The sequence below is a fragment of the Bison bison genome, unplaced genomic scaffold, assembly GCF_000754665.1.
Source record: "Bison bison bison isolate TAMUID 2011002044 unplaced genomic scaffold, Bison_UMD1.0 scf7180017864456, whole genome shotgun sequence".
Taxonomy (NCBI): Eukaryota; Metazoa; Chordata; class Mammalia; order Artiodactyla; family Bovidae; genus Bison; species Bison bison.
Genome location: NW_011495018.1, coordinates 29,937,571 through 29,965,533, shown reverse-complemented (window position 1 = coordinate 29,965,533; position 27,963 = coordinate 29,937,571). Strand labels below are relative to the sequence as shown.

At 40.0% G+C, this 27,963-nt stretch overlaps 2 protein-coding genes across 3 annotated transcripts in view; both read right to left on the bottom strand.

Moving 5' to 3' along the window:
* The window catches only part of CHUK (conserved helix-loop-helix ubiquitous kinase), a 43,330-nt gene extending 25,845 nt beyond the window's left edge, over positions 1-17,485 (bottom strand). The window contains exons 1-10 of one of the 2 annotated variants that reach the window (XM_010859531.1): positions 16,692-17,485; positions 11,347-11,441; positions 9,656-9,770; positions 8,734-8,803; positions 7,831-7,919; positions 6,071-6,160; positions 5,807-5,931; positions 5,534-5,641; positions 4,795-4,930; positions 578-772 (exon numbers count right to left, since the gene is read on the bottom strand). In XM_010859531.1, the coding sequence (XP_010857833.1) occupies positions 578-772; positions 4,795-4,930; positions 5,534-5,641; positions 5,807-5,931; positions 6,071-6,160; positions 7,831-7,919; positions 8,734-8,803; positions 9,656-9,770; positions 11,347-11,441; positions 16,692-17,030 (1,362 nt within the window). In that variant the 5' untranslated portion in view covers positions 17,031-17,485. The remainder of the gene's footprint in view (positions 1-577; positions 773-4,794; positions 4,931-5,533; positions 5,642-5,806; positions 5,932-6,070; positions 6,161-7,830; positions 7,920-8,733; positions 8,804-9,655; positions 9,771-11,346; positions 11,442-16,691) is intronic. The other variant, XM_010859530.1, reaches the window with a different exon arrangement.
* A 1,688-nt stretch (positions 17,486-19,173) lies between these two features.
* Positions 19,174-27,963, bottom strand: part of CWF19L1 (CWF19-like 1, cell cycle control (S. pombe)) — a 25,859-nt gene continuing 17,069 nt past the window's right edge. Inside the window, exons 11-14 of the mRNA XM_010859529.1 lie at positions 24,182-24,391; positions 22,785-22,904; positions 22,293-22,390; positions 19,174-19,609 (exon numbers count right to left, since the gene is read on the bottom strand). Coding sequence (XP_010857831.1) covers positions 19,462-19,609; positions 22,293-22,390; positions 22,785-22,904; positions 24,182-24,391 — 576 coding nt within the window. The 3' untranslated portion in view covers positions 19,174-19,461. The remainder of the gene's footprint in view (positions 19,610-22,292; positions 22,391-22,784; positions 22,905-24,181; positions 24,392-27,963) is intronic.

The window sequence follows — 27,963 nt, the reverse complement described above, 5'->3', positions numbered from 1 at the left end:
ATCTATATAAGGTAGTAAGTAAATTAGTGATTTTCTGGGCTGGGCAGAATGGATACTAGTAGTTAAAGAACTTAAAGACATGGAAATGTTTTAAAACTGATTTATGATGATGGCTGTGCAATTAGGGCGGTTTGCTAAAAAAAAAAAAAAAAACTGAATTGTACATTTGAAATGGTTAAATTGTATGATATATAAAATATGCCTCAACAAAGTTAAAAAAGGAAAATATGAAATGAGTCATGACCAGAATCATTTATTACCATCCATCCATCCTCTGACAGGACCTATGAGACTGCTGGTCTAATTTCAAGGTTATAGGCTTCAGGACAAAAAGGGGGGAAAAAAGGATGGAAGTGGCACCAAAGAGAATGTCACATACAGTTTAAAATAACCAATGTTTCATTTCTACCTTTTCACCTTGCAAAGCAATAAGCATAATGAGTAGGATAAAACTAAAAGAATTATAAGATGTGAACCACTCCCCCAATGATTCCAAATAGACATCAAAAATGCAGCGCATGCAATCCCTCTATGCAAAGAGATTTCTTATACTCTAGGTATATAAGAACTGTCTTACAACTCCATCCAGAACACACTGAGAGGCTGGTTTCCGAGGATCCAGGGAAATTCCCATCTCTGAAAGAAGCTCTTGAGAACCAGTATTTATTCCAGTTTCCCGCTCAATACGAGACTGTAGTGAATGAAGACTTTCATCAGGTGGTAACAGAAAAGAAATTATCTTTGCAGAAGTCATATTTAGGATATGTACTATCTGTTTAAATAAGAAAAAAGAGAAATAACTTTGATTATTTGTTACATAAACGATTCAGTGCTAGCTACTTAAGAGCATCATCTCTGCATTAAACAAGATTCAATCATTTTCCAAAGTGAAATTTTCTATAATTATGACATTCTGAAAACTAAAGAGTAGAATTTACTTTTCTACTGCAACAGATAGTTCCTAGGATAGTTAGTTCCTAGGAATTAAGTGTGAAAATTCTAGGGATGTATAAAATCAAGAAAGAAAAACTCCAATTTAAATAAGCAACATTTACTTTTGAGAAAGGTATCACTGACCTAGAAGGAAAACTTTATTAACTGCCTAACAGATGCCAGCCACAAGCTAATTGCTTTCACATAACATCTTGTTAATCAGCTCTTCTACTCTCCTTTTTGGCAAAACAGAAACCAGAGCTCTGAGAACTTCTCACTTAAAAGTCCCACTGAAAGTAGCCAGATACAGGCCAAGTAAGTGTGAGACTGAGTCAGGCAGGGCTCTACTGAGGTAACCAAGGATAGTTACAGAGTTAGATGTTAGTCTTCTTAACACAATCTAATTTTAAATCTTTGTCCTTCTACTGCCCTTGGATAAGCCATACGAAATTAATACCTATGTTTTCCCAATGCCTTACACTGACTAGTGGATGCAAATGATTAGAATTATCGATGATACAAATGTTTATCACAGAGGTAAAGAACTAACTTCCCTTTAGTATATAATAACTTCTAAATTTAAAAAAGGTGAGGGAAGAGAAGGGAGTCTTTCAAGTTGACATGGATTACAATACAAGCATACCAGCTGAGACCTGCCATTCCTTCCCAGCCTAGGTAGATTTCATCCTGTGACAGTGGCCACTAAGATCAATAGCAGAAACACAGTATGAAAATCCTAAAGTGGACATTTACTTTTACAGAGGGCATATTTCAAACTAGCATGGGGTTCTCACAGCATCCCACTACCAAAGCCAAGATAGAAGGGAGCAAAACAAAGGGAGAGGAAATACAACCTAAATGAATTCTTTCGTTCATCTGAATATCTGCTAAGTATCTACTATGGTACAAACTACTAAGAGTGTTGTGCTAGTAGTGGATATGCAAGCTGAGTAACTTAATGATCCTTGCCCTCTATAGGATAACAGTCAAATAAAAGATATTAAGACACAATAAAAGAACTAAAACACAAGGCAAAATGCAATAGGTAGTGTAATGATATAAAGTACTGTGCAGATTCCAAAGAAGATTCTTTGGTGGGAGGAAAGGTGTGCTTTATAAGCAGGTACTATTTGAGCTGAACTTTGAAAAGGAAGAATGACTAGAACAAGAAAAGCCTGAAAGAAGAAAAGTTCTAGGCAAAAACCAACAAAGTAGGCAGAGAACTAGAAAGGGATGAGCATAATCAAAAGTACCTAAAATGATGCCCCCTTAGGGGAAAATAGGAGATAAGACTAAAAGCGTAGGATGAAATGAGACCAAGACAGATTCTGAATGTCAATGTAAGCATTTGGAATTTATTCAGTAAGCAAAAATGAACTGTGGAAGGCTTTCTAAATTGACAACCTAACAAGTTCAAAATTGGTAAAACATTCAAAAAATAAACTGTACAAAATAACTGGATATGCAGATTGAGGGAGATGGAATAGTCAGACAGCCAAAGTGACGGAAGGGTGATGGGGCAAGTAAGCAGCAGAGGAAAAGCTGTAGAAGCAGTTAATGGAGCAAACATGCTCAGTTTTTCATGAATCATGTCTTGCTTGCCAGTGGGACCACCAAGTGTAGTTACAAATACTCTGCAGAGAGCTGTACAGTCACAACTAAGGAGATAAATTTGGAAGTTATCCATATTCAGTTTATAGTTAAAGTTATATAACTGAAGAAATTGTCAAAAAAAGGAGGAAAAGTAATACGGAAAAAAAGAAAGCTAAGTAAAGACTCTTAGGATATAGTTATACTTACAGGCATGAAAGAGGTGGCAAAGAATATTCGGTATACTTTTTTCAACTTTTTTGCATATTTAAAGTTTTTCATAATAAATATTTAGAAAAATATGTAATCAGAATCTACAAACTTTTCTTAAGGAAAGGAAATAATTCAGTAACTGTTTTACTGATTTCTTCTTTCTTTTTCCCCCCAGAAATACGGGATGAGCTTACTTTTTAAATTTATTTTTACCTGGAAGATAATTGCTTTGCCATGCTGTGTTGGTTTCTGCTGTTTAATAATGTGAATCAGCTGTAAGTACACATATATCCTGTCCCTCTTCAGTTTCCCTCCCTCCCCACCCCTCTAGGTCGTCACAGAGCATCAAGCTGAGCTCCCTGTGTTATACAGCAGTTTCCCACTAGCTATGCTGATTTCTTCTTTATGTCATTCCCTCCTTTAACAATAAATACCTTAGAAAAATGTCTTATAATAATAGCAACCTATTCTTCAGTTCATGCTTCTGTGCTCATGACATTCCTCTGCTTGCAAATCTTTCCCCCAGATTAACACTTCCTTATCCTTCGAAACTCAGTCTTATTATTATGCCTAGGAAGCAACCCTGAACTACTATGACTAGTACCCTACACACACCTTATTCTGAAACCTCACGGCAATACTGATCCTTTAAAGAAGATGTTACTGTACCTAAACTACAAATAAATATAAATATATATATATATTTTGCCTAGATTCACAGATATACAGTTCAGTGCTACAAACTGAACTAAAGTCTATAGAACACAAAACACATAAGGAGGACTCCTTACTCATGCTCTGTAAAACAAGCACATGCTCACAGACTCCTTACAAGTAGAAATGATGTTATGATTACCATGAAAAGACTGAAAAATATGAGAAAAAAAAACAAAAATTTTTGAAACCAACAAAGAACTAAAAGGTGTCACCAAGTCCTGCTTGTCTAATGCTGGGGGATGATTTACTCCGTGGCACAGTAGAAGAAAACCAAATCACGACACCAGCTGTCTTTTCAATGTGAGCCAAGAATGACATCAACATGGCCTCAAGTTCCTATTTAATGAAGTGTATCAAGGTAAGAGTAAAACCTTACATTACTACTACTTTCTCATTTACATTTTAGAAACACTATCTACCACAAGCAATCAACAAATACGAAAAGATCACAGATGAGTTGTTTCTACATATACAGCATAATAGAACCTCTCGTTCATATCAATGGATATTTACTGAGAATCTGGTACGTGTCCAGCTTTGTACAGAATGCCAGCATAGGAACACTGTGGTGGTAGGATAGATGACTGTTAATAAAAGTAAGAAAAACAATCTCAGCATTAAAGAAGACAATCTATATGGAGAGGCATGAATGGAAGATGAGAAACAACTAGAGAATATAATAAAAATGGTTAAATGATGCACTGTGAGGTAGACACAGTTTGGAGAAAAGGAGAGTTGAATATGTGCCAGTACAGGTGAGGGGATATATAGCGATAGATATCAGTCTGGCAGAAGAACAGCATCTGTCAACACAAAAATGGATAATGGGCTTGATGGAATAAGGTGCAATGACAAGCTGGTCCTAAGTGAAGTAAAGGGTTAAGAGAAATGAAACAAGCACTTGGATGAGGTAGACCTAAATGAAGAAAACCCCCACAAACCCAAGCAGGTCAGTTTAGACTTGATTTGGTAGGCAGAATCAGTTTCTTGGACTGGAGAATCAAAAAGCCTTTTCAAAAAATAAAACAGGCAGTTCATGCTGTACGGACTGTAGGATGGAAAGTAAGTGTAGAGGCAAAAAGCCAGGTAGGAACCTTCCTCACCAAACCAAATCCAATATGATTAGACCTAAATGAACGAGGTGAACTGGTACCAATATGAGAGAGGGGGAAAATCCAAAAGATACTTCAAAGGAGTGATCAATAAGACCACTTAGAAGTAAAACTGAGAAAGCTTACTAAAGAAATAGAAATGCACTATTAAAATATATTTATGTCCATTCTCCAATAGTTTGTTAACTTCAATGCAAGTCTTATGAAGTAGACCCCCATTCAAACTAACCTTCAAATTCAGAATGTGATCCATTAATACAAAACATCTTGGCTGCTTCAAAGTAAGATCAACAGGTCCTCCTCTCTGCTGAGGATCCCAGTTTAGCATCAACTGCAGCCAGTTTTCCATGGGTTCTACTATTAAACTAGAAAACATACAAAAATAGGATAAAAATCATTATATTCCAATTTTCTTTTAGTTTTGTAAAAAAAGTGGTTGTATAGGTTGTCCATATCCTTTGTCGTTATTTGTATGATATTATATCTTACTTCCAAATAATTCATGAAATGACAGGTGACAAACTTTTTTCCATTAAAAAAAATCCCAAACCCACATGCGCAAGTTAGTTACGGGCAACTCTTCACTTCCATTTCCTAAGGAACCCATTCATCACAGTATTCTAAGAGTGTTCTTAGCACCTAAGCCAATCAGTTGAATGGCAGTTCTTATTTCCACTATCAACACAAATAGTGTTGGTAATCCGTATGGCTGTCCATACGGATGCCACTATTCACAGGTGGCTATTTGCATTTATACTTAATTAAAATTAAATAAATTTGAAATTCAGTTCTTCAGTCTTACCACCCATCTTTCAATTGCTCAGACAGACTCATGTGGCCAGCATTCATATAAAACTTTTCCATCATTACAAAAAGTTCCAATGGATAATGCTACTTGAAGCAGACAACAACTTTACTGACATCCCTGAAGAAAATGAGTCAAACTTCCTCAACTAAAATATACATACCTACAAAGGCTATTTGGTTGAGGTAAATGGCTACTAAACCGAACTTCTCCTGTCATTTCTTCACATGCAAATATACACTTTGGATCCTTCTTCTTAATCTTCTCATGCCTATAAAAACAAAAACTACTTCAGTTGACAACCTGAGATATTTTTGCCTTTTAATTTTATTCAGTTGTGTTAAAAAGTAATTATACCATTTAAAGAAAGGCAGCCAGAGGGGTACTGAAAATTTCACTCCCATTAAGCATACCAAAGTTCTGTCTCATTTCTTACCAGGTAAATGGCTGCAGATGATGCAAAAAAGGCCTATATCCAGCAATACACTCAAACACCATGGTCCCAAAGCTCCAATAATCAACAGTGGCTGTATAAGGCTTATTCTCAAAGAGCTCTGGGGCCTTAAAAAGAAAAAAAAATGCTTTAAACATCAACACTATAAGAGAAAAGCTACTTGAGTTTTGAACTATTACATTCACAACCTTAAGAAATAAGAATAATGCTGTACACTTAAATTCAAAGAAACAATATGTGTCTTACCAGATACTGCAAAGTTCCCACAAAAGATGTACAAAGACTTCCTTGATCAACATCTTTGGCATATCCCAAATCAATTATTTTATGCATAATCTGCAAAACAGTATTAAATGGCTGAAAAACTTAAAAAGGAAAGGGAACAAGGTCCTTATAATGCTCTGGAGAGGGAGGTGGTGAAGAACATGGCTCTGGAATAAGACAAACATGTTTCAAGCCTAAGCTCTACCACGTAGATAAATAGTTATGTGACCTTGATCAAGTTATTCCTCTCAGTTTCCTATATAATGATATTCCTAAAAATCCCTACTTCACAGAATTGCTATTAGGATTCAATGATAATGAAAATAATTTAACAGTGTCTGACATATAGTAAAAAACTAAATCAGTTCAGTTTAGTTGCTCAGTAGTGTCCAACACTTTGCGACCCCATGGACTATAGCACACCAGTCTTCCCTGTCCATCACCAACTCCCAGAGCTTACTCAAACTCATGTCTGATAGACAAGTCAGGATGCCATCCAATCATCTCATCCTTTGTCATCCCCTTCTCCTCCTGCCTTCAATCTTTCCCAGCATCAGGGTCTTTTCCAATGAGTTAGTCCTTCGCATCACGTGGCCAAAGGATTGGAGGTACAGCATCAGTCCTTCCAATGAATATTCAGGACTGATTTCCTTTAGGATTGACTGGTTTGATATTCTTGCAGTCCAAAGGACTCTCAAGAGCCTTCTCCAACACCACCATTCAAAAGGCATCAATTCTTCGATGCTCAGTTTTCTTTACAGTCCAACTCTCACATCCATACATAACCACTGGAAAAACCATACCTTTGACTAGACAGACTTTTATTGTCAAAGTAATGTCTCTGCTTTTTAATATGCTGATATAGACTGGCTATTAATTTTTTATTTTGGTATATTCAGAATAAGCTTGATCCGTTAAACTGGAAGGCACAGGCAGGGTGACTTCCAAACTTATAAGAAGCATCATACCATCTTAAGAGTGGATCAACATGAGTAAACACCTATCTAACTTCAAGAACATCCTAAAGTCTCAGGATACATACATAAACAAAAAGCAAATAGTCGGTGCAAAGCATACACAAAAGGTTCCTAAGAGAAGAAGCACCAAGGTTTCATCACTGCCAACTGATCATTATCTTCACAACCTAAGGCCATACAATCCAATTCAAGGTTCACATTCTTGGCTTTATGTCTTTATTGGAATGGAATTTGGGCACTAAAAGCAAGAAAACTGCTCAAATTACTTGGATAAAAATAAATATTCCAAGAATTAATTCACAATTTCTAGTTCTTCTCAAGATGACTCTTTCAGGAATCTGAGAAATCAAGGTTTTGAATTTTAATTAAAAATAAACTTAGGACTTTGGGGAGGAGACTGACTTTGTTTTGTTCTTCTTAAATATGAAAACATACTTTAAACATATTTTTTTTTCTTAAAGAAGACTAAGGGTATGTTTTTTGGATGTACTTCATAACATACAAATTAACAAATTACTTACTGCCTACTAGCTCTGCTAGATACTGTGCTGGAAAAATGAAATGAACAAGACAGATGTAGCTCCTTCTCTAATGGAGCTATTATGTTAGCAGAGGAGACAGACAAACAAAAAACCACAGTTCAGTATAGTGAGGGCTGGGATAAAGAAGTACAGAATGCTATGGTGGGCACCAAACCGCAAAGACTAACTACATCATGGAGACTCTATTCAATTAGCACAGAACATTTCTTCAGGGTTTACCTACCTTTCCACCAACATCCTGAAGAACTATGTTTTCAGGTTTTAGATCACGATGTATAATTTTGTTTTCATGCAAATATCGGATCCCAGATCCTAAATAAAGTTTAAAATGTATTTTGAGGTAATAAAAAAAACACTGAAATAAAAAAATTCAACTCATTTTGTACAGATCTGGTCTGATGCTCAATTTTATATGGACCATCATAACTACATGATTAATGATTTTATAGACACTCAAATTTTCTCCACAAAAATACAGTAACATTAATCAGACAGCAGAATTACAATATGTTCCCATTTAACTTATGAAAATTAATATTAAAAAGAAATGGAACAAGCAATTGAAAAAAATCCCAGTATTATCATTGGACTTCTGACCTAACTCAACCTCTTCAACTAGACTTTGGCCTCCATAACCTAAGAAAATAAACAAATCAAAATACATAGAGAAACATAATCTGGCCTTCTGAGCTCTCTCCAAGGGCCTATGTCCTGGTTATTTTAGAAATTTTTCAGGAGTAATTCTGACTAAAAAGAGATTTCACCTTAAGAATACCAATGCCTATGAGAAGCAATGTCCCTGGTAAATAAATTTACTATGTTAATCAGGGAGGAAGGAATACATAAGATAATTTCACAACCTTTATTTTTTAGCAACTAGAATATCTATTAGTCAAATGGACACAGACAACACAAAAAATAAAAAACAAAATATCCTAGTTTTAAATTAGCATCAACAGTAATACTTAAATCTTTCTGATAATTTCTTAAAGATCAAAAATTTCTTATACTTAAAAACCTATGCTTTGTATAGTTTATCAACAATTCTAATTGCCAAGCAGTATACAGACTCGTACAGACCAAATGGGCATTAAATTATGATGGAATTTTCATACTGATTACATACCTATATCACTCAGTAAAGAAAGTATCTGGCTTTCTTTAAGTCCACAGCAATTTTCTGGTTTGTTGAGTAGCTAAAGAAAAAAAAAAAAAAAACCTAAAAATGTATATTGCCAATGTTGCTGGGCAGTAATACTGATACATTAACCATTATACTTTGAGAGAATAAGAAAATTAGTCATGATTAAGAAAACATAAGGGGGAAAAATTACCAAATCCACACAGAGGACATGTAAATTTCATGACAAAATTTATACAAGTAAAAATAATGGGAGAAGGTATTTGAAATTTTACAAGGTTGAAAAATCCCACAGATAAATATATAAAAATAGTCATAGGATATTTAAAATAATAGCCATTTTAAATATATAAAAAGAGCTCCAAGGTGGCACAGCAGGAGCCATGGGTTTGATTACGATTATTGGATGGGGATGACCTCCTGGAGAATGAAATGTCAACTTATTCCAGTATTCTTCCTGGGAAATCCTATGGACGGCCCATGGGGTCACAAAAGAGTTGGACATGACTTAGCAACTGAACAACAACAACAACTGGTAGATTTAAAATGAGATGGGAAAGATCTGCAACAGAGAAACATCAACACTTTACACATTGACACTGTGATCTAAAACCATCAGTACAGTCCCATCCTGCAAACACCACTACCACCAACAAAAATATTCATGTTCTAAAGCAGGGGTCAGCAAACATTACCTGTAAAGGGCCAAGAGAGTAAATTCTTTAGGCTTCCAAGTCATGCAATCTCTGGCACCACTACTCGACTCTGCTACTATTGTAAGAAAGCAGCCACAAAAACAGACAACAGGCCATAGTTTACTGACTCTTACTCTAGATTATTGTACTGAGTGGGATTCAAATACTGCTAGAGTTCATGATTTACTATCTCATCAAAACATCCACACTACCTTCCGGAGATCTCCTCCAGAACAATATTCCATTGCTAGCAGAGGCACATCGTTAATCAAAAAATTCAATTCCTCAGGAACGTCACAGGCCTTTACAACATTGGCGTGGTTCAACCTAACAAGGGGAAAGCATTATAATAAAAAATTTGTTTCCAGTGAAAAGGGACTGAGTTTGAAATTGTAGTTATTTGGGGGCAGTGAGGGGACGAAAGACTGACTTTATTTATAATGTTCTAATTTCTCATTTGTATAATTAAAAATTGATATTGTGTAAAAGTTTTTAATTTGTGTACAAATACATGTTTTTCAATAAATATTGAATCACATTATATATTGTTTCCTAACATCTTTTTTTAAACTTAGTAATATATCATATCACCATCATCATCACACAGTGGTCTCTAAACTGGAATAGATTCCCATGGCCCAGGGACCTAAAGAAACAGAATTTCCATGTGTAGAGCCTGAGGATTTGTATTGTTAAAAGGTTTTTCTAGTGATTCTGCCACATAGCCAAGTTTGAGAACCATTAAAATGCATTGAGAACTCTGAAGTCAAAAAGTGCTTATTTCAAATCCAGAGTCTATTACCTATCAGTTATATGACTATAAGCTTCAACTTTTTCTTTAGCAAAGAGATAATGCCTAAACACAGGGTTGCTGTGACAACGAGAAGATATGGGTAAGCCCTTATTAGCATTCTACCTGTGGATGTTTTAAAACATAGCCACTTCTCCCTTCAATAGCTGAATTCTCTTTCCCTGAAGTAGAGGCTATATTAAAGGACTGATTTCTAACAAATAGAAATTATTTGGAAAGGATAGAGTGTAGCTTCTGAGGGAAGATCATAAAAATATGTCCGCCTGCTCGCTCTCTCTCAGATCACTGACTTTGGGGAAAGTTAGCTGCTATGTTATGAAGACATTCAAATTTCCCTATGGAAAGAGAGGCACATGTGATGGGGCACCAATGCCTCTAGCCAACAGACACTAAAGGAGCTTTGAAGTGGATACTCCAGCCCCACTCAAGCCTTTGGATAACTGCAGCCCCAGTCAACATTTTGAGATGTTTCAGGAGGCATCTCTTGAGTCAAAACCACCTAAGTCACTCCCAAATTCCTAAACCACAGAAAGTGTGAGACACCAAACTTCTGTTGTTTTAACCCACTAAGCTTAAGGATAATTTTTTTACAAAGCAATGGATATACTATTTAACAAAAGTAGGTGAGAGTAAAAAAATTTTTTTAATTAAAAGTAGTGACCGCTATTTAACTATAAAGTATAACAGATAAGCACTGCCTGAGACCCAACGGAAACAGATTCTGCCCTCAGAAAGCTGAGTCTGATAATACCTAGCTGACATTTTATTTTATGTTTTTGGAGCATAGAAAAATTTACAGCAAGGCCATGCAAGGAAATGGTGGCTCATGCTCTAAAAAACTCCAAGTTCCCTGAAGGGCTTTTTGTTTTTCTTCAATATTATACTATTATTACCTAGATAACTATTTAAACAAAACCTACTTAAGCATGATGTGATGTTATTATTTGAAATAAAACACACATATTTAATGAGAAGGAGAAAAATATGCCCCCCAAAAGATTCAAAGAAGAATGGATTCCTAGCCTCCTTCCCTATGATGACATCTGGGTGGGTTGCAAAACTGGGGAAACTTAAGTCATCAAGTACACTTACTTCTTCATGATCTGGATTTCATGGCACCACCGTTCTCTGTTTTTGGTACTTAGCTCTAGGCGACAAGACTTAATTGCTATTTTGAGATCAAGTTCCTGCCAAAATAGAAAATCAACAGAAGATTATAAATTAGGTTCTTGTGCAGATTTACTTGCTATCAAAGAAATGCCAACTTGGGGAAACAAAACTCTTTTAGCTTTACTAATTAAACAGAAGATTATAAATTAGGTTCTTGTGCAGATTTACTCGGAGAAGGCAATGGCACCCCACTCTAGTACTCTTGCCTGGAAAATCCCATGGACTGAGGAGCCTTGAAGGCTGCAGTCCATGGGTCGCTGAGGGTCGGACACAACTGAGCGACTTCACTTTCACTTTTCACTTTCATGCATTGGAGAAGGAAATGGCAAACCCACTCCAGTGTTCTTGCCTGGAGAATTCCAGGGACAGGGGAGCCTGGTGGGCTGCCATCCACGGGGTCGCACAGAGTCGGACACGACTGAAGTGACTTGGCAGCAGCAGCAGCAGATTTACTTGCTATCAAAGAAATGCCAACTTAGGGAAACAAAACTCTTTTAGCTTTACTAATTAAACATATTTATCCACAGTTCTCTTGAGCCAATGCTTCTGCCAAGTAAGCCATGAGACTATTAAACTAATGCTTTTAAACTGACCTTCAAACACCAAAGCACACAAGCAAAAAGTTACTGAGGCTGATCCTGTAACATCTCTTCAGAACACCATCTCATACATGCTGCTAGAACATAAAAAGACTCTGTCTCCCCAACAACCCCTTTCTGAATTTAGTCAAGGCAGCTACAAACGGTTCCAGGTTCCCACATAACTAGAATGCGAGGAATAATTCAGGGCTCCCTGCCTCAACAGTAGGAAATAGTTTTAATATGACCAAATCTAATACAAAAAAACTCCAAAACTATTTCCTAATTTTTGCATTTCAAATGACATTGAAAGACTCCTAACAATGGTTGTATATTTCCATGTCTAGAAAAGGGACCTAACAGCTCTTGCCTCTATGACTAGTAATTTAGCCAATTCTAACTGAAATTAAACCCAACCTGATGTACATTACAGGAAGCAGCCAAACCTCATCACATTCTGGCAACAGTAATAATGCAGCCCAGGAACAGGAAGCAAGACACAATTTGTATAGGATGGTCTGAAATGGGGGCCGGCAAGAAATGAGATAACTGATGTATAGAGCGAGAGTAAGGAACTAGGCCAGACTACAGCCCAACCTAACCAGCGTCCTCCCTTCCTTCAGCCTCTCGTTATGAGTAGATGCTGAGCTGCTGCTAGGTCCTGTGTACGTTTTTACCACTATGGAGTCAATCTGGTACAACCATGAACAACATTAAGTCCTAAATTCTCATATGAGTGAGGCAGAAAGCTATCTATTTCAAAAAGATTTCATCCTAAAGTATCCTTCAACCTCTCAGTTTATATTTCAGCTCCTCTCTGAAGGTCTTCCTCACTTTTCATGGAGAATGCTCTGTGGAAAGTTTATACATGTCCAGCAAAACAAAAAAAGAAGAGTTTGGTGCTTTAAAAAAAAAAAAAAGGTAACAGTAATAGGCAGGAGATGAATGGTGGTGATGGCTGCACAAAATGTGAATGCACTTAATGCCACAGAACTGTACACCTAAAGATGGCTAAATGGCAAATGTTATGTATATTTCACCACAATAAAAAATTGGAAAATACTAAGCTAAATTATAGAGAAGGCAATGGCACCCCACTCCAGTACTCTTGCCTGGAAAATCCCATGGATGGAGGAGCCTGGTAGGCTTCAGTCCATGGGGTCGCTGAGGGTCAGACACGACTGAGCGACTTCACTTTGACTTTTCACTTTCACGCATTGGAGAAGGAAATGGGAACCACTCCAGTGTTCTTGCCTAGAGAATCCCAGGGACGGCAGAGCCCGGTGGGCTGCCATCTATGGGGTCGCACAGAGTCGGACACGACTGAAGTGACTTAGCAGCAGCAGCGGGAAGCTAAATTAGTTTCTATTAGTTTCTTTACTATAGGACTTCACAGAGCTTTTAATATGCTATTGTGGGTTATGACTCTCCAATGAAGAAACATTATATGCATCATTTATAGAATGTATTCGGAGAAGGCAATGGCACCCCACTCCAGTACTCTTGCCTGGAAAATCCCATGGGCGGAGGAGCCTGGTGGGCTGCAGTCCATGGGGTCGCTAAGAATCGGACACGACTGAGCGACTTCACTTTCATTTTTCACTTTCATGCATTGGAGAAGGAAATGGCACCCCACTCCAGTGTTCCTGCCTGGAGAATCCCAGGGATGGGGGAGCCTGGTGGGCTGCCATCTATGGGGTCGCACAGAGTTGGACACGACTGAAGCGACTTTGCAGCAACAGCATAGAATGTATTGACCACAGTATCCTTTTTTCAAAGCATTTTACAAGATTAGTTTTTCCAAACACATTGTGAGAAGTGCCACCCTATATCGTAGGAAGAGTTCTTTGGTTATTTCACCATGCTTCTACATCACTTTACAAATACCTTCATTATATAGGTTGCCACATTGTACTTCAAGTGTTTCTGTGTCTACTTCTCTCACTAGACTTGAAATTCTTTGAGGGAAGAAAATACTGTTTTTGTTGATTCTGGTACCATCAGCTGTCAGCTACCCAATAATCAGTTAAATAAACCATATTACATCCTTTTCTCTTTCTCGTTGTGATTTAAGAGGGGGTAGATGAAATATTGAAATGTGGCTTCCACCAAAACACAAGGATTTGAAAGCCAAACTCAAAGCTCTAATTGGAAAAGTAATAATACTATTTCCAAGTCTTACCACAGAGTATTCTCTTCTCACTACAGACTCAGTTGTCAAATGTCCCAGTTCTGGGGAAGGGCCACTGTGAATATCTGGAAAGTTCCCAAGAGATTTCTAAGATTCTAGAGGAAGCTAAATCTCTTCATTTAAACAGTGATGAATTCCAAAGACACATCCTCTGGTAACACATCCTCTGTTATGTTGGGAGGAGAAAATTAGGGAGGAATTATTGTTTAAAGACTCATGTCCTGGAGGCTCAGATGGTAAAGAATCTGCCTGTAATATAGGAGACCCAGGTTCAATCCCTGGGTCAGGAAGATCCCCTGGAGAAGGGAATGGCAACCCACTCCAGTATTCCTGCCTAGAGAATTCCATGGACAGAGGAGCCTGGCGAGCTACAGTCTGTGGGATCGAAAACAGTCAGACAGGACTGAGCAACTAACACGTGCTCTTTCTTTCATTGTTTAAAGGGTACAGAGTTTCAATTTGGGAAGATGAAAAAATTCTGGAAATAGAGGGTGATGGCTGTTGCACAACAATGTAAACATACAATGTCACTGAACAGTACACTTTAAAAGGATTAAAATGTAACTTTTATGTTATATATATTCCATCACAATTTTTTTTTAAATTTTAATGTATTCATTCATCCCCAGCCAGGAACCAAGCAAAGCAGTCACATAAACAGGCGAGCATGCAAACTCCTTTTTCTTATGACCAGACTGATGGGCAGGTTGATAACAAAGCCACAGGCAACATTCTGCTGGAATGTACTTGGCCCCCTCTCTTTACTCTTTGAATGCCTTGTGTTTGATAGTTAAAATTATTAAATTTACTACTTGTCTGGCTGTCAAAGTACTTAATGCCTGGTCCTTCACCTTCCTTTCTCCCTCTCTCCAAGACTCTCTCCTATGCTCTACTAGAAACATGCTTCACAAAATTTCCTGTTATATCAGTGACATTTGTCATTGTATAACTGCCACACAAACAGACCTAATCCTCCCAGGTAGACTCCCATCTACCCTACCCCTCCCTATGCTGTGAGCTCTCTACTCACATTCATACTTCTTAGGACAGCAAATCATGATTTCCCCTCTTGAATCCACTTCTTAGGTCATAGGCCAATACATTTTAGAAACAGCTTAACTGTTCATCTTGTCTTATATGTTTTTCCAGAAAGATTTACCTTTTACAAAAAATCTTCGAGAACACCACTTTTATCTTGACATTTCCTTTTTTTAACATCAGTTAATGATGATGAAGATGATGACAACAGCAACAACACAGCAGCAGCAGGAGCTAACATCTGAGAGCTTACCATGGGCGTGGCACTTATAAACATCTTATTTAACTCTCAGACTCATGATGTATATACATTATTATAACCATTTTACATATGATAAAATAAAAGCTATACTGCAGGGAATATTGTTCCAGGGTCTATAAAGCTAATGGGTCTGAAAATGTCCTTCAAGAGAGCATGTGCTGTGCTAAGCCTCTTCAATTGTGTCCAACTCTTTGCCACGCTATGGACTACAGCCCACTAGGCTCCTCTGTCCCTGGGATTCTCCAGGCAAGAACACTGGAGTGGGTTGCCATTTCCTCCTCCAAGGGATTTTTCCGACCCAGTGGTCAAACCGTGTCTCTTCTGTCTTCTGCATTGGCAGGCGTGTTCTCTACCACTAGCACCACCTGGGAAGCCCTCAAGAGAGCACCGACCCCCTCAAAGGCAGTGCATAAGGCTGCATGCATGTGCGTCTGTGCATTTGTCTGGGGAAAAGGTTCATAGCTTTTATTGGTATATGAAAAGACTGGCTCACACATGATCATTAGATGCTGCTACCATGGTTAAATATTTTCAGTTATTTTCAGTTAAATCGAAGCACAATTTCCGAGTCTAATGTTAACTGTCTTCACCTGCTAGAGGACCTCACCCTCTATCTCCTCCCCTTGTGAATCCACGATCATTTTCACCAGGTGTTCCCTACTTAGAAAGCATCCCCAATTCCAAAGCCCCAACACCCAATGAAACCAAAAGCTTGACTGCAGACCCACTATGACACCGTCCTTGTCTACTCCAGGCCCTACAGACATCACAAGGCCTGCAAGCACACACAAAAAACACACACATTCCAACAGGTAGCCCCATCTTCTCAGCCACTTGTGCTCACAATATGTGCACACTCTGATATGTGTGTACCTCCCACACCCTGACTATATTCAGAGGGACACGTACGTGCCAGCACGCTCGGTAAACACATCTTGACAGTCATAACAAAAGTTCTCCCTAATAGCTCTCTCTCACACACTGCCCAGAACTCAGATAAACCTCAGACTCAATCCCAGGCTCACAAATACAATCAGTCCTCTGTCCTCTCTCTCTCTCTCACACACACACACACATACTGAGGCTCACTGGCCCACGACACTGCCCCACCGACAATCTCTCACGTACTGACAGGCACTGTGTTACACAGGCGCCCTGACAAACACCCACCGCCGCTCCCTTGCGCGCCCCGCCTCACCCGATGTTGATACAGGCAGACGTTCCCGAAGCCGCCGGTGCCCAGCCGCTCCCGCATCTCCCAGGGCCCGCCCGCGCCCGGCCGCAGCCCCGGGGGCCGCTCCATGGGGCGGGAGGGCGAGCGGCCTGAGGCTCCGCCACTGTTTCGAGGCCGGTTCCGGGCCGCAGAGGCTCGCGCGTCTTTCTTCTCGCGAGAAGCAAGCGTCATTTCCGGTAACTGCGGCAGCGAAAAAGCCCGCCCCGAGCCCCGCCGGCGAAACGGTAGGGAGGAGGGTGGGTACTTTAAATCCCCTCTCTCAAAAAGTTCCCTAGGCATCGTCATAGCTGAGAAAACCCACATGTGTTTTCCCAATCTTCAAAAATATAAGCTCTCCAAACAATTCCCTTAAAATCACTTTCCAAGTCAGTCTTTGCCGTATTCGTCTTTTCTAAACTTAAGGTTGTCCCCACCCTTGTCTACGCTTCACCTTATTTCAGACCTTTCCTCCAGCCCCACCAGCCGCTGAGCTGCCACTGGTAAAGGCCACCGAGGATTTAAATATTGGGAAATCCGAAGAACTAGAAAGAATTCTGCGCTAACAGGCCCGCTGATGCATTAGGCGTCATAGTTCATTTTTCTTTTCTTCTCTTAAATGACTTCGTATGCACCTGTTCTAGGATCTCCCCTATAACCCCAAACAACTCAAGGATGTGACGCTGTTCCGGAGTAAAGAATGCTCCGCCTGACTTCGGGAGCTTTTCCCTAAAAGCCTCACGGAGCTTGCTGTCAGGCGTACCTCCAGTTGTGGGTTTGCCAGCACGGAAGTTCCTCATTGTGGGGTTGTTTCCGACACGCCAGGCAGAGCTGGAGGCAAGCTTCCGATAGCTATTGGTGCAACAGTAATTAAGTGCGTCCGAGTGGCAGACTGCCTTAGAATAGGGGCGCCAACTCCCCATTCTCGCTTTGAGTGTTGTACGCTTCATGGAAGTTGATCTCATCAGTCACTCCAAGGTATATCGGCATGGAATCAAATTCTCTAAGTGAGAGTTTCCTTAAGCCTGGTCATTTGCCCCTCCTTTGAGATTATGTGCACTTGGACCATCATTTGTGCAGCCTGGGTTGTGAACTTAGAATTCAGCTAACATTTTGTGACATGACTGCCACTAAAGATGTAGCATGTTGAGACTTCTAAGGTGGATACAGTAGGTGCACCACAGTAGTGTTGCTGTTTTGAAAGCACTGAATGGACATTGTTATAGCAAATGTCTGTTGTCCCCCAGATCCCTGAATATTGCAGCCAGGATGTTGAACACTGTAAGATACAAACCATGTTGTATAGTAGTTCACCAGTAACCTGTGTGTAGTATCCAAAATTCTGATTCCCATATATGCTTGCTAGCCATGGAGCTGGAGCATCAGTCTTGAAGGTGGCACACAGTACCACCAAAAGCATGTCCCTTCTAGCTGGGCAGACTACACAGATTGTGGCAGACTATCCAAACAGAATGAAGTCCTCATTTGCTAAGTGGGCAGCATCTGGCTCTGGAGTGTATCTGATAGGCATAGGTAGGGCCAAAATCCCTAATTCTTACTTGGAAGAGCTATGAAGGGATGCTGAAGACCCTTAAGTGGCCATCTTTGCAGGAACTGAGTTGTTTCCGATAGTTCACTTTTTGAGGTTTTTCTGAATTTAAAAAAAAAAATCCTGGCTGGTTACCTTCAGGCTCTATCATCTTGAAGCTTGCCAGCTTGTTTTTTCATGTGTAAAACAGAGGTAATAATACCTACCTCATAGCTATCTTATGAGGATTAAGTAAGAGTGTCTGGGCCGTAAGTGCCCAGTGTATAGGAGCAGTTATTTTTCTTTGGCTTCTAAGATAAGCCATTCTCTTGTGATCACTCTCTTTCTGCTCTTTTCCCATGTACTTCTTGGATGACTCGATTTCCAGGCACTCCTTAAATACTGATATTTCTCAGGTAGTCTTCTTCAGCTTACAACTGTATTCATCCTACTTTCATCCATTCTCTTAACTTCACCTGTGGCCTATATCCTGATGAGCCCCCAAACCCTATCAGCAATCCAGAGCACCTTGAATTTGTAACTATCAAACAGCAACTAAAGCTCACTTCTCGGTAAAGGAGAACTCATCTTTTTAAAAATCTTGCCCCTTCTCTTCCCAATTAGACTGTAAACTATGGAACAACAGGAAATCATGTTGGGACATGGCTATACTCCTGGAGTCTAGAAAAATGTCTAGTACAGAGGAGTTAAGTATTTCCTGAAGGACTGAATGAGCTCTTTTCTATCAGTAAGATGAATTCTACAAGGGAAAAATGGCTAAGGCCTTGGGTCCCTTCTCCATTCTGGATTGCTCAGTAAGAAGCCACCTGTGAGATCCTGGGATAACAGCTGGACCTAAAGCCCTGGCCCCTCCTACTATATACACACACACACTACTTCATTTCACTAGTTACAGGTAACATGAACACAAGACACTTCCCAACCATGAAAAAGCATTTGGATTTTATATAGTTTAAATATTTTTGAAAATGTTGACAAACATAACCTCTACTTGGAACTGGATGACAGATATGCTTTTAACATAAGATCTTCATCCTAAAATATGACTTTTCCCAAAAAATATTCAATCTTAGGCCTCTTGCTACAGGCAGGTTCCATGGGAATACACAAAAAGAGGCAGGAAAACAGTCCCCATGGGAGACTGTTGTTTCCTAAAAAGCAGGCTGCTATTATACCCTGTGAAGTTCATCAAGTGCTTTTTCCCTTTACTCAGTCATCATCCACGGTGAAGTCAAAGGGCTCAAAGTCTTTCCGGAAGCGGCGAGCCAGAGTCTCCTCCTCTTCCTTACTCATCTGACACTTCCTCCAGTCAGACTTGTCAGGAATATTAAGGATAGCTTCACTAGCCAGGACCTCCCTGCAAAAAGAGGACAGAGAAGTCAAAATGGACAATATCCGTCCAAAACCTTCGATTCCTCTCCAGCCAGAGAGCTCTGCTCAGCATCACCCAAAAAAGGCATGCAAATTCCTCTAACTTTGCTCACACCATGTTCTCTTCCCTGAGGGCTATCTCTGCCATTCTATCTATCAAAATCACATCTGTTTTAAAGTGACCAGCCCAGGTCTTAGCTCTTCTCTAACTCCTCAAATTCCATTTACTCCTCTGAACAACCTGGAACTACGTTACTGCTACCTAGAGAATCAACATGACATAGTAGAAAGAGGGCAGGCCCTGCAATCAGAAAGAGACGAGACTGGATTCCATTCCTAGCTCTGCCGTTTGCTGTCTAAGAACAGATTACTTCATCTCTGTGTCTTGATTTCCTCGCCTATGACATGCAAAATAAGGGTTTTCTAATGTATGAAGATAACACAATCAAAGCACCAAACTAGTTGTAATTACATCCTGCCTTAGACTCTAGTTTCGTTATCTCAGGCCATTAATGGGCTGAGGGCACGGTGAAAAGTCAGGCACCTAGTATCATACCCTGATCTGACTTTCTGCCTTTTTTTTAGTGCCCTCAAGTCTATACAGGCACAATACCACATGCTCAATGTCAACAAAATCACCTCTCACACAAGCTATCTTCTAAATGCCACTGCTTTCTATTTTTACTTATTTTGATATATTAGAAATAACCCTATTTGTACATTTGTTTGGTTCATTTTCCACTTTGAAGCTACAGTAAATAGAAAGGCTAAAAACAAATCACAGAATCTTCTAAAAGTCAAAGGACCTAAGCTCAAGTTCTTATTCTCTGGGCAGACTATGAGACTACCTCTTCATCTGTAGAATGAAGATAGACCCATCCTTCTTGTACAGCAGGAAAAAAAAGATGTCTTCTCAAGTATTTTGTTAATTATAAAATGCTATGTTCCCTGGTGGTTCAGATGGTAAAAAATCTGCCTGCTAATGCAGGAGACACTGGCAGGGTTGATCCCTGGGTTGGGAAGATCCCCTGGAGAAGGAAATGGCAACCCACTCCAATATTCTTGCCTGGAAAATCCCAGACAGAGGAACCTGGCAGGCTACAGTCCATAGGGTGGCAAAGAGTCGAACATGACTGAGTGACTAACACTTTCACTATCACCTGTAAGTTACTACTCTGAAAAATACTCAGTGTTGAAAATACAACCAAATATCAAGAGCATAAAATCATTCAAAGAATCTCTCCTCTGTAAGCTTACATGCATGTGCCCTCAGTATCTAAACCTGTGTCTGCTGCTGAATCAACAACACAAAAGATAATGTCAGATGTCTGAAGCTCCTAATACACTTTTTCTCATTTATTATCTGCTTTGAAAATGTAGACAACTACATTTACTAGACTTGTCTACTGGTGGCAGTCTCTTAGAGGCTTTCCAAATTGGCCCAAAAATGGTTCAGAGTTGACTCAAAGCTCAGTTCTAACTAGGGAAAAAAAACCACTGCAAAACACAGACACCAGCACCAGATAATCTGTCCTGCACATTTTTCCAACTACCCTCCATAATCTCTTCTTGCCAGCAAACTCCTGCCTTCAGTCTCTGCCTAATTTATACCACTCCCTGTACAGTCGTACAGTCATGTTCTCCATGATGTGAGGAACAGAAATGAAGCCTCATCCAAATCTTTAGGACACTTCAGAGTACTGAGTTAAGACCTCAATTTTGGGGTCCAGCAGGCCAGGTCACTGTGACCATGGACAAGCTACCTCACCACTCTAGAGCCACACTGTCCACTACTAAAGCCACCAGCATGCTTGGTCATGTCCAGCTCTTTGCAACCTCACGGACTGTAGTCCACCAGACTCTTACGTCCATGGGATTTCCCAGGCAAGAATACTGGAGTGGGTTGCCTTTTCCTCCTCCAGGAGATCAAACCCACGTCTCCTGCAACTCCTGCATAGGCAGATTCTTTACCACTGAGCCACCTGGGAAACCCAATGAAGGCAGTAGCCTAATATATTTAAATTTAATCATAATTAATTAAATGAAATTAAAAATTGAGTTTCTCAGTCACATTAGCCACATTTCAAGTGCTCGGTAATCACCAGTAATGGGGCTGGGGATTACTGTGTAGGACAGTGTAGATTTATAGAATATGTCTATCATCATGCAAAGTTCTACTGGGCACTCCTCCAGAGTCTCATTCTCCAGACTGGTAAACTGGGATGACAGTACCTACCACACAGAGTTTAGAAGATTAAATGAGGCAATGCATGGAAAGTTCTTGGCACAGTGCCTGGCACAGAGCACATGTTCATAGTAGCATTTTCCTCCCTTGGGCTAGAATGCCCAGGCACCAGGTTTACCCTCTAAATCTCCCTCTCAGGCTCAACTTCAGCCCTTTCATGATGCCTTCCATCAAGCAGAAATGGCTCTCCCTTCTCTGGATTTCTAAAGTACATTGTTCCTCAAAACTTTTTTATGGTACTTTCCACATTCTACATTACATTACTGTCATATACATTAAGTATCTGACTTGCCCTAAGACTATTTGCTCCTTAGGGCAAGGACTATTTCTTGTTTGGCTTTTTATTTAACTCGTCATGCAGCCCACTACTTTATCCAGAGTAGGTCTAGTGAAAACACATTTAAAATAAGAAAAATATACAAACCTTCCAAACTGCAAAGGAAAATTCTTTTTAATTCTGTGGAAAAGTTTCTCTCCTGTGTCAAGTTCAACATAAAAATATGCTGCTCCTGGCTGTGCAATCTACAGTAAACAGAGTCATATGAGGACATGTAATAGTACTTTAAACATTGAAAATCCCAGCCCATCTCTTAAGAGCTTTAATTTGGCAAAGAATTTAGAAGTATAAGAACTTAATACAACAAAAGTTTAAAAAGACACTGGCAGATATTACAACGATCCTCCCAGTGGCACCTACCTTCCTAAGTTCCTGCCTTAGGAAATTTCTGATTTCTTGCCCTTCCCAGGAAAGCACTAAGGAACTGCTATAATATAATCTTCATCTCTAGTCACATGCTCGAGCACCAAATTGTCACCTGCCTATTTAACATTTGTTGAATGCCTCTGAGTACCTCAGGCTCTATAGGCTAGAAACCCAATACTTCTCCTGGAATATCACCTTCCTCTCCTGTTTTACCTGCTTGATGTCTGAGTGCTCTGGGATTTCCAGGAGCTCTATCTGCTGTTCCTGTGCCTGAGTGATGAAGGCGTCTTTAATGTCATCAGTAGCACAGCTGCTGAGTGGCACAGGAATAACCTAGGGGTGGGGGGGAGACAGGAAAAATTCTTTGTGCAGGTCTCAGAGAGGTTGTGCCTCCCGCACAGTCTCTGAGATGTAGCAAATTCATCACAGGGGTGGAGGAACACCCCTCAGCAGACATTTTCCTCAGGCCAGACAGGTCTATGTCATCCTGTCTGTAAGGACTTAAACTTATGAGACAGCCTTTCACATGTGGGAGGCCATCTCTGATGCAGAAAAGGCTAGAAAGAGATCTCTTTGTCATCAAGCCTTTTCCAGCTCCTATATAATATATGTGGCAGAGTCAGGCCCATTTGAAAACTTAACAAATGTGCCAGAAAGAAAACCACCACAATGACATTCAAATTACCCATAACAGTCTCTGAATTTCTGAGCTGGAAGCCCTGGGCAAGACCTGAGGCTGCTTCCTACCTGTGAACTGTCACTCATGCTAAGCTTCACACAAAATAGCCACTCTCTTTCCAAACTCTTATCTGTCAAGGCCCAAATCTTTCCTGGGACCTTCCTGAACTATCCATTTCTTTTCTCAACAAGGCACTTACTACCTGTGCTATTCAGTTGTGCTGACTATGCACTTCCCTGGAAGTCCCTGGAGTTATCACCAGAAACTATAACCTTTTAGATGAATATTATTTAAATATTAATATGAAAGTTCATACTAAATTTTTTAAAGTATTAAGTCAACTATTCAAATACTTAATCTTATATTAGAATCAAACACTTAAATATTTATTAAAATTAACATTTGTTGATGGGCACTTGGATTGTTTCTAAGTCTTAGCTGTTGTAATAGTGCTGCTATGAAAACTGGGGTGCATGCATCTTTTTGAATTAAAGGTTTTCGTCTTTCCTGGATATATACCCAGGACTGAGACTGCTGGATCATAGGATCTATCTTTAGTTTTCTGAGAAACCTCTATACTGTTTTCCATAACGGCTGCACCAATTTACAGTACAACCCAAGTGTCCATCAACAGACGGCTGCCTTAAGAACATGTTGTATATACACACGATGGAATACGAAAAATGATGAACTGTTGCCATTTGCAGCAGCATAATAGGTGAAGCTAGTAGAGGGAATTATATTCAATATCTTGTAACAACCTATAAATAGAAAATGGTATTTTATATATATATACAAGAACTGAATCACTTTGCTGTACATCTGAAACTAATACAATATTGTCAGTCAACTATACTTCAAAAAAATTAACATTATTTAAGTATTTATCAATATCTAGGCCCTTCCAAGCTCTTGGACAGAGATCACATACCTGTAGCTGCAGGTGATGGCTTTTATAATTCCTCTCAAATAGAACACAGCGTTTGCCTCGACTCCTAAAGAACCTCCTCAATGTAGCCTTGTACTTCTCCACCTCTTCTACCACCTCTGCTGAAAGCTCCACCACTGACTGGTAGTGTCCAATGGGCAGAATGAGGACATGGTCATCAGATAAGCCTCCTTTGGCCAGGGCAAGGTAGCACTGAAGAGGAAGCACACAGAAGTGAGACTTCAGTCCTGCATGTGTGATTCTTCGGAGAAAAGCCTCTACTAAGTGTGAGCTGCTAGGGTGTGGGGCAAGTGCGCCAGAGGCTACCGGCAGAACTTCTCCTAAAAAAAAATCTGATTTTAGAGGTTATGACAACATTGTTGTCAAGTACCCGCTAAAGAATGAGGTTAGATCCAACAAATTTCTATGCAACTATCAAATGAACTAGGGAAAAATGAGCAGCACACAGCCTGGCTTTTGGCTACAAACACACCAGAGCTGAAGGAGACTAGAACAACAAACTTGGTTTTTCCTCCCAGGCTCCAAACTTGAAACAATTTAACAATTTTCCAGTGACTATCACTCAACCCACAGGAAGATACCACTTCTGATTTCAAAGAACCACTTCTGATTTCAAATGAACTACTTCCCCTACAGTGACACCTAATTCCACCCCTAAATATACTTCCTGGGTTCACGAAAAAGGCTAAGATGATATGATTATCATCATCATCACCAATGTCCCTACAGCCTTAAGCTGCTGACTGACCTTTACAAAATGAAAGCAAACATAACCTAATGGAGAAGGAAGAAGAAGAAACTTCAAACTCAGGTACATCCAAAGAAAACTACGGTTCCCAGCAATGGCTGTGGACAGCTAAACAGCAACTAAAAGTATTTCTGTCAAAACCCAAACACACAAGACTACTCTGCCACTCAGACATACTTTGAAGGGAAGAGAGCAGAGAAAGGGCCAGGCAAATGAAGGTACCAGAGCTTTAGAAAAACAATCCGAAGTATACTTTTAGTGTGGTGCCTTCAAAGTTAAGACTGAACGAAAGAGTCATTTATTTTTCATCTACCCTGAGAAAGCCCAACAGAAAGACAAGATAGGTAACAGCAACAAACTAAAGCATTATCATCCTTGCTCTCCTTGGCACAGAGGACTGAACACATCTACAGAGTTAATATTCCAGATGACTAAAGTTCATCAAAACCTCGTAAGCACTAAAACAGTAAAAAAAAAAAAAAAAAAAAGTACAATAACCAATGTGATTGTGTTTGTTTTAAAAGGTTACTCTAGAAAATTACATTTTCTAGCCTTTATGTCAGAGGGTTGCTGCCATAAATGGCAGTTTTTATATTGTGATGTGCCTTGAAGCTACTGAAGGCTTCTAGTCTAGACTAAACAGCACCCCTAAGGCAGTACCTTCTAGTTTTTGTGACGTTTCAAACTTGCCCAGTCTCTTCCCTACTTTTCAAACTCTCAACTTCTAATCTGTGCTGTACTTGAATTCATCTCTAATTTTATCTATGTAAATAAGACCTGAATGAGTATTTCTCCCATAAATGCATGGATTTTGCAGTACTTATTCTGGACTCTTAGCAGCCTGCAACTGCTTTTACCAACTTAAACCTATGGGTCATTAGCATACTTCTATGTATACCCCTTGAAGAAGGCATGGCTGTTGCTGCTGCTGCTAAGTCGCTTCAGTCGTGTCCGACTCTGTACAGCCTCATAGATGGCAGCCCACTAGGCTCCTCTGTCCCTGGGATTCTCCAGGCAAGAATACTGTAGTTGGTTGCCATTTCCTTCTCCAAGGCACACATGCATGTGAAATTGCTCTGTGTGACCCTATGGACAGCAGCCCACCAGGCTCCTCCGTCCACAGGATTCTCTAGGCAAGAATACTGGAGTGGGTTGCCATTTCCTTCTCTGGGAAGGCATGGCAATGACAGAGAAAAGCCAGGGGAAAAAAGAAAAAAGAAAAAAGCCAAGGGGATCAAAAGGAGTGGTTGCAGAGACGGGACTCCAAGTCCTCAGCCAGATACCCACAGGTCACCAGACATTTGCAAGAGATTTCTACCAACAAAGGACAGTGCAGGTAAGGGTAAACTTGATTGGTAGGTAAGCTACCAATCAAGTAGCTTTGGTAGCTAAGTACCAATTGGTAGGTAAGCCAAAATCATCAGGTGACCTCCTATCTGTCCACAATCAAAATCTGATATGCTTTTTGCCCCTCTAACTTCAGGTCAAGATAAGAAGCACAGAGTTTTCCTTGAAATTCCCCTAGGCTCATACCCCAGTAAAAGACCCTCATTATCAGGATAAGCTGAGGAAAAAAAGGTCATCCCCAGGAAACAAAATCAGAATAAATCAATGAAAAATGGATGAAAGTATCTGCCTACAAAAGCATCACACACTACGAAATGATCTGTATGTATTATCCTCAGGAGCCTTGGAAAATAGCTATTTCTAGTATGGGTGACTAGGGTGCAACTGTAACTCTGAAAATTAAGCTTCTTTTCACTCTAAGTGAATGAAAAAGAAGGATAATGGTCTGTATGGATCCCAGAAGAATGAGGGTCAAAAATGAGTATTATTTAATATAATATCTAAGCAAGTCATGCCCAAGGAAAAGCATTTGGGAAGTCTGAAATAGGATGACTTTACAGTGAGATACATGTATTCCATCAGAACTTTTCATAGCCTGAATAAAATCCTTCTCAAGATCATCCAGTTGTCACAGTCTGATTGCTTACCCAGCAATCTTATAATTATCATCTTGGGTTCCCAGATACCCAGACCAGAAATGTGAATGTGAGTCTTCCTGTCATTAGGAAGCTATATCCTCTATTACTAGGCAAAACTGAGAACTTATCACTTTAGTCTTTTATAATTAGTGTAAATCAGTTCCCAACACTACATAGTTACTATAGATAAAAATTAATAAACTCAAGTTTTAAAATCTGAAGATACAAAAAAAGAATACTAACATTTTTAGCCGAATATGAGTGTATAGGCAACAGAGGACTCCTTTTCAGGGACAAAGAAAATCATTGTTTCAAATGGTAATTCAAAAAAGCAAATCATCATCCCCAAATAGTATGGAATAAAAACATATAAAGTTCAAGAGTTTCATAAAAGCATCACCCTAGGAAAGCCATACCTGTTTGTCAGAGAGGAGGGAAAGAAGGAGGAATCTTGACAGCTCCCGCCTGCCAGACATAATAGTAACCGCTTGGACTGGCACCTTACCTCCTCACTCACTCCCTAGACCACCCTCACACCCAGACCTGGGTTTCACCAGGCTGGGCCTGGCTGGACCCTGTCCCGGGCCGAGCCAGACTTACATACCGCCCTGGGCCAGAGCTGTCAGCCCCGCGAAGCTAAGGGCAGCTTCCACCACATGAGGCCTCATCCCCAGGCAGGCTCACAACCCTTTGTCTGGAAAAAAAGGGGGCTGCTGGTATTGACAAGTTCAAGTCCTGCCCTCCCTGCCCACCTGCCACCCTGCACCCCACTGCCTGCCTTCCAGCTCCTTTTCAAAGCATCGACTGACCAGCTCCGCCTCCAGCAAGGGAGGCAAGACCCTCAACCTCCTCCACCTCTCCGTCTCTGTCTTCCTCCTCCTACACAAACCAGGGCACCGGGGGCCGCTCAGCCTACGCAGGAGCGGCGCCCACCGGAAGGTCAAGTTCCCCTTCTCCAGCAGACAGCTGCGACAGCCAGGCCTGGGGTGTCGTCTTCCCCCTGGACTACTAAGAGCCCTTTCAACACAGCT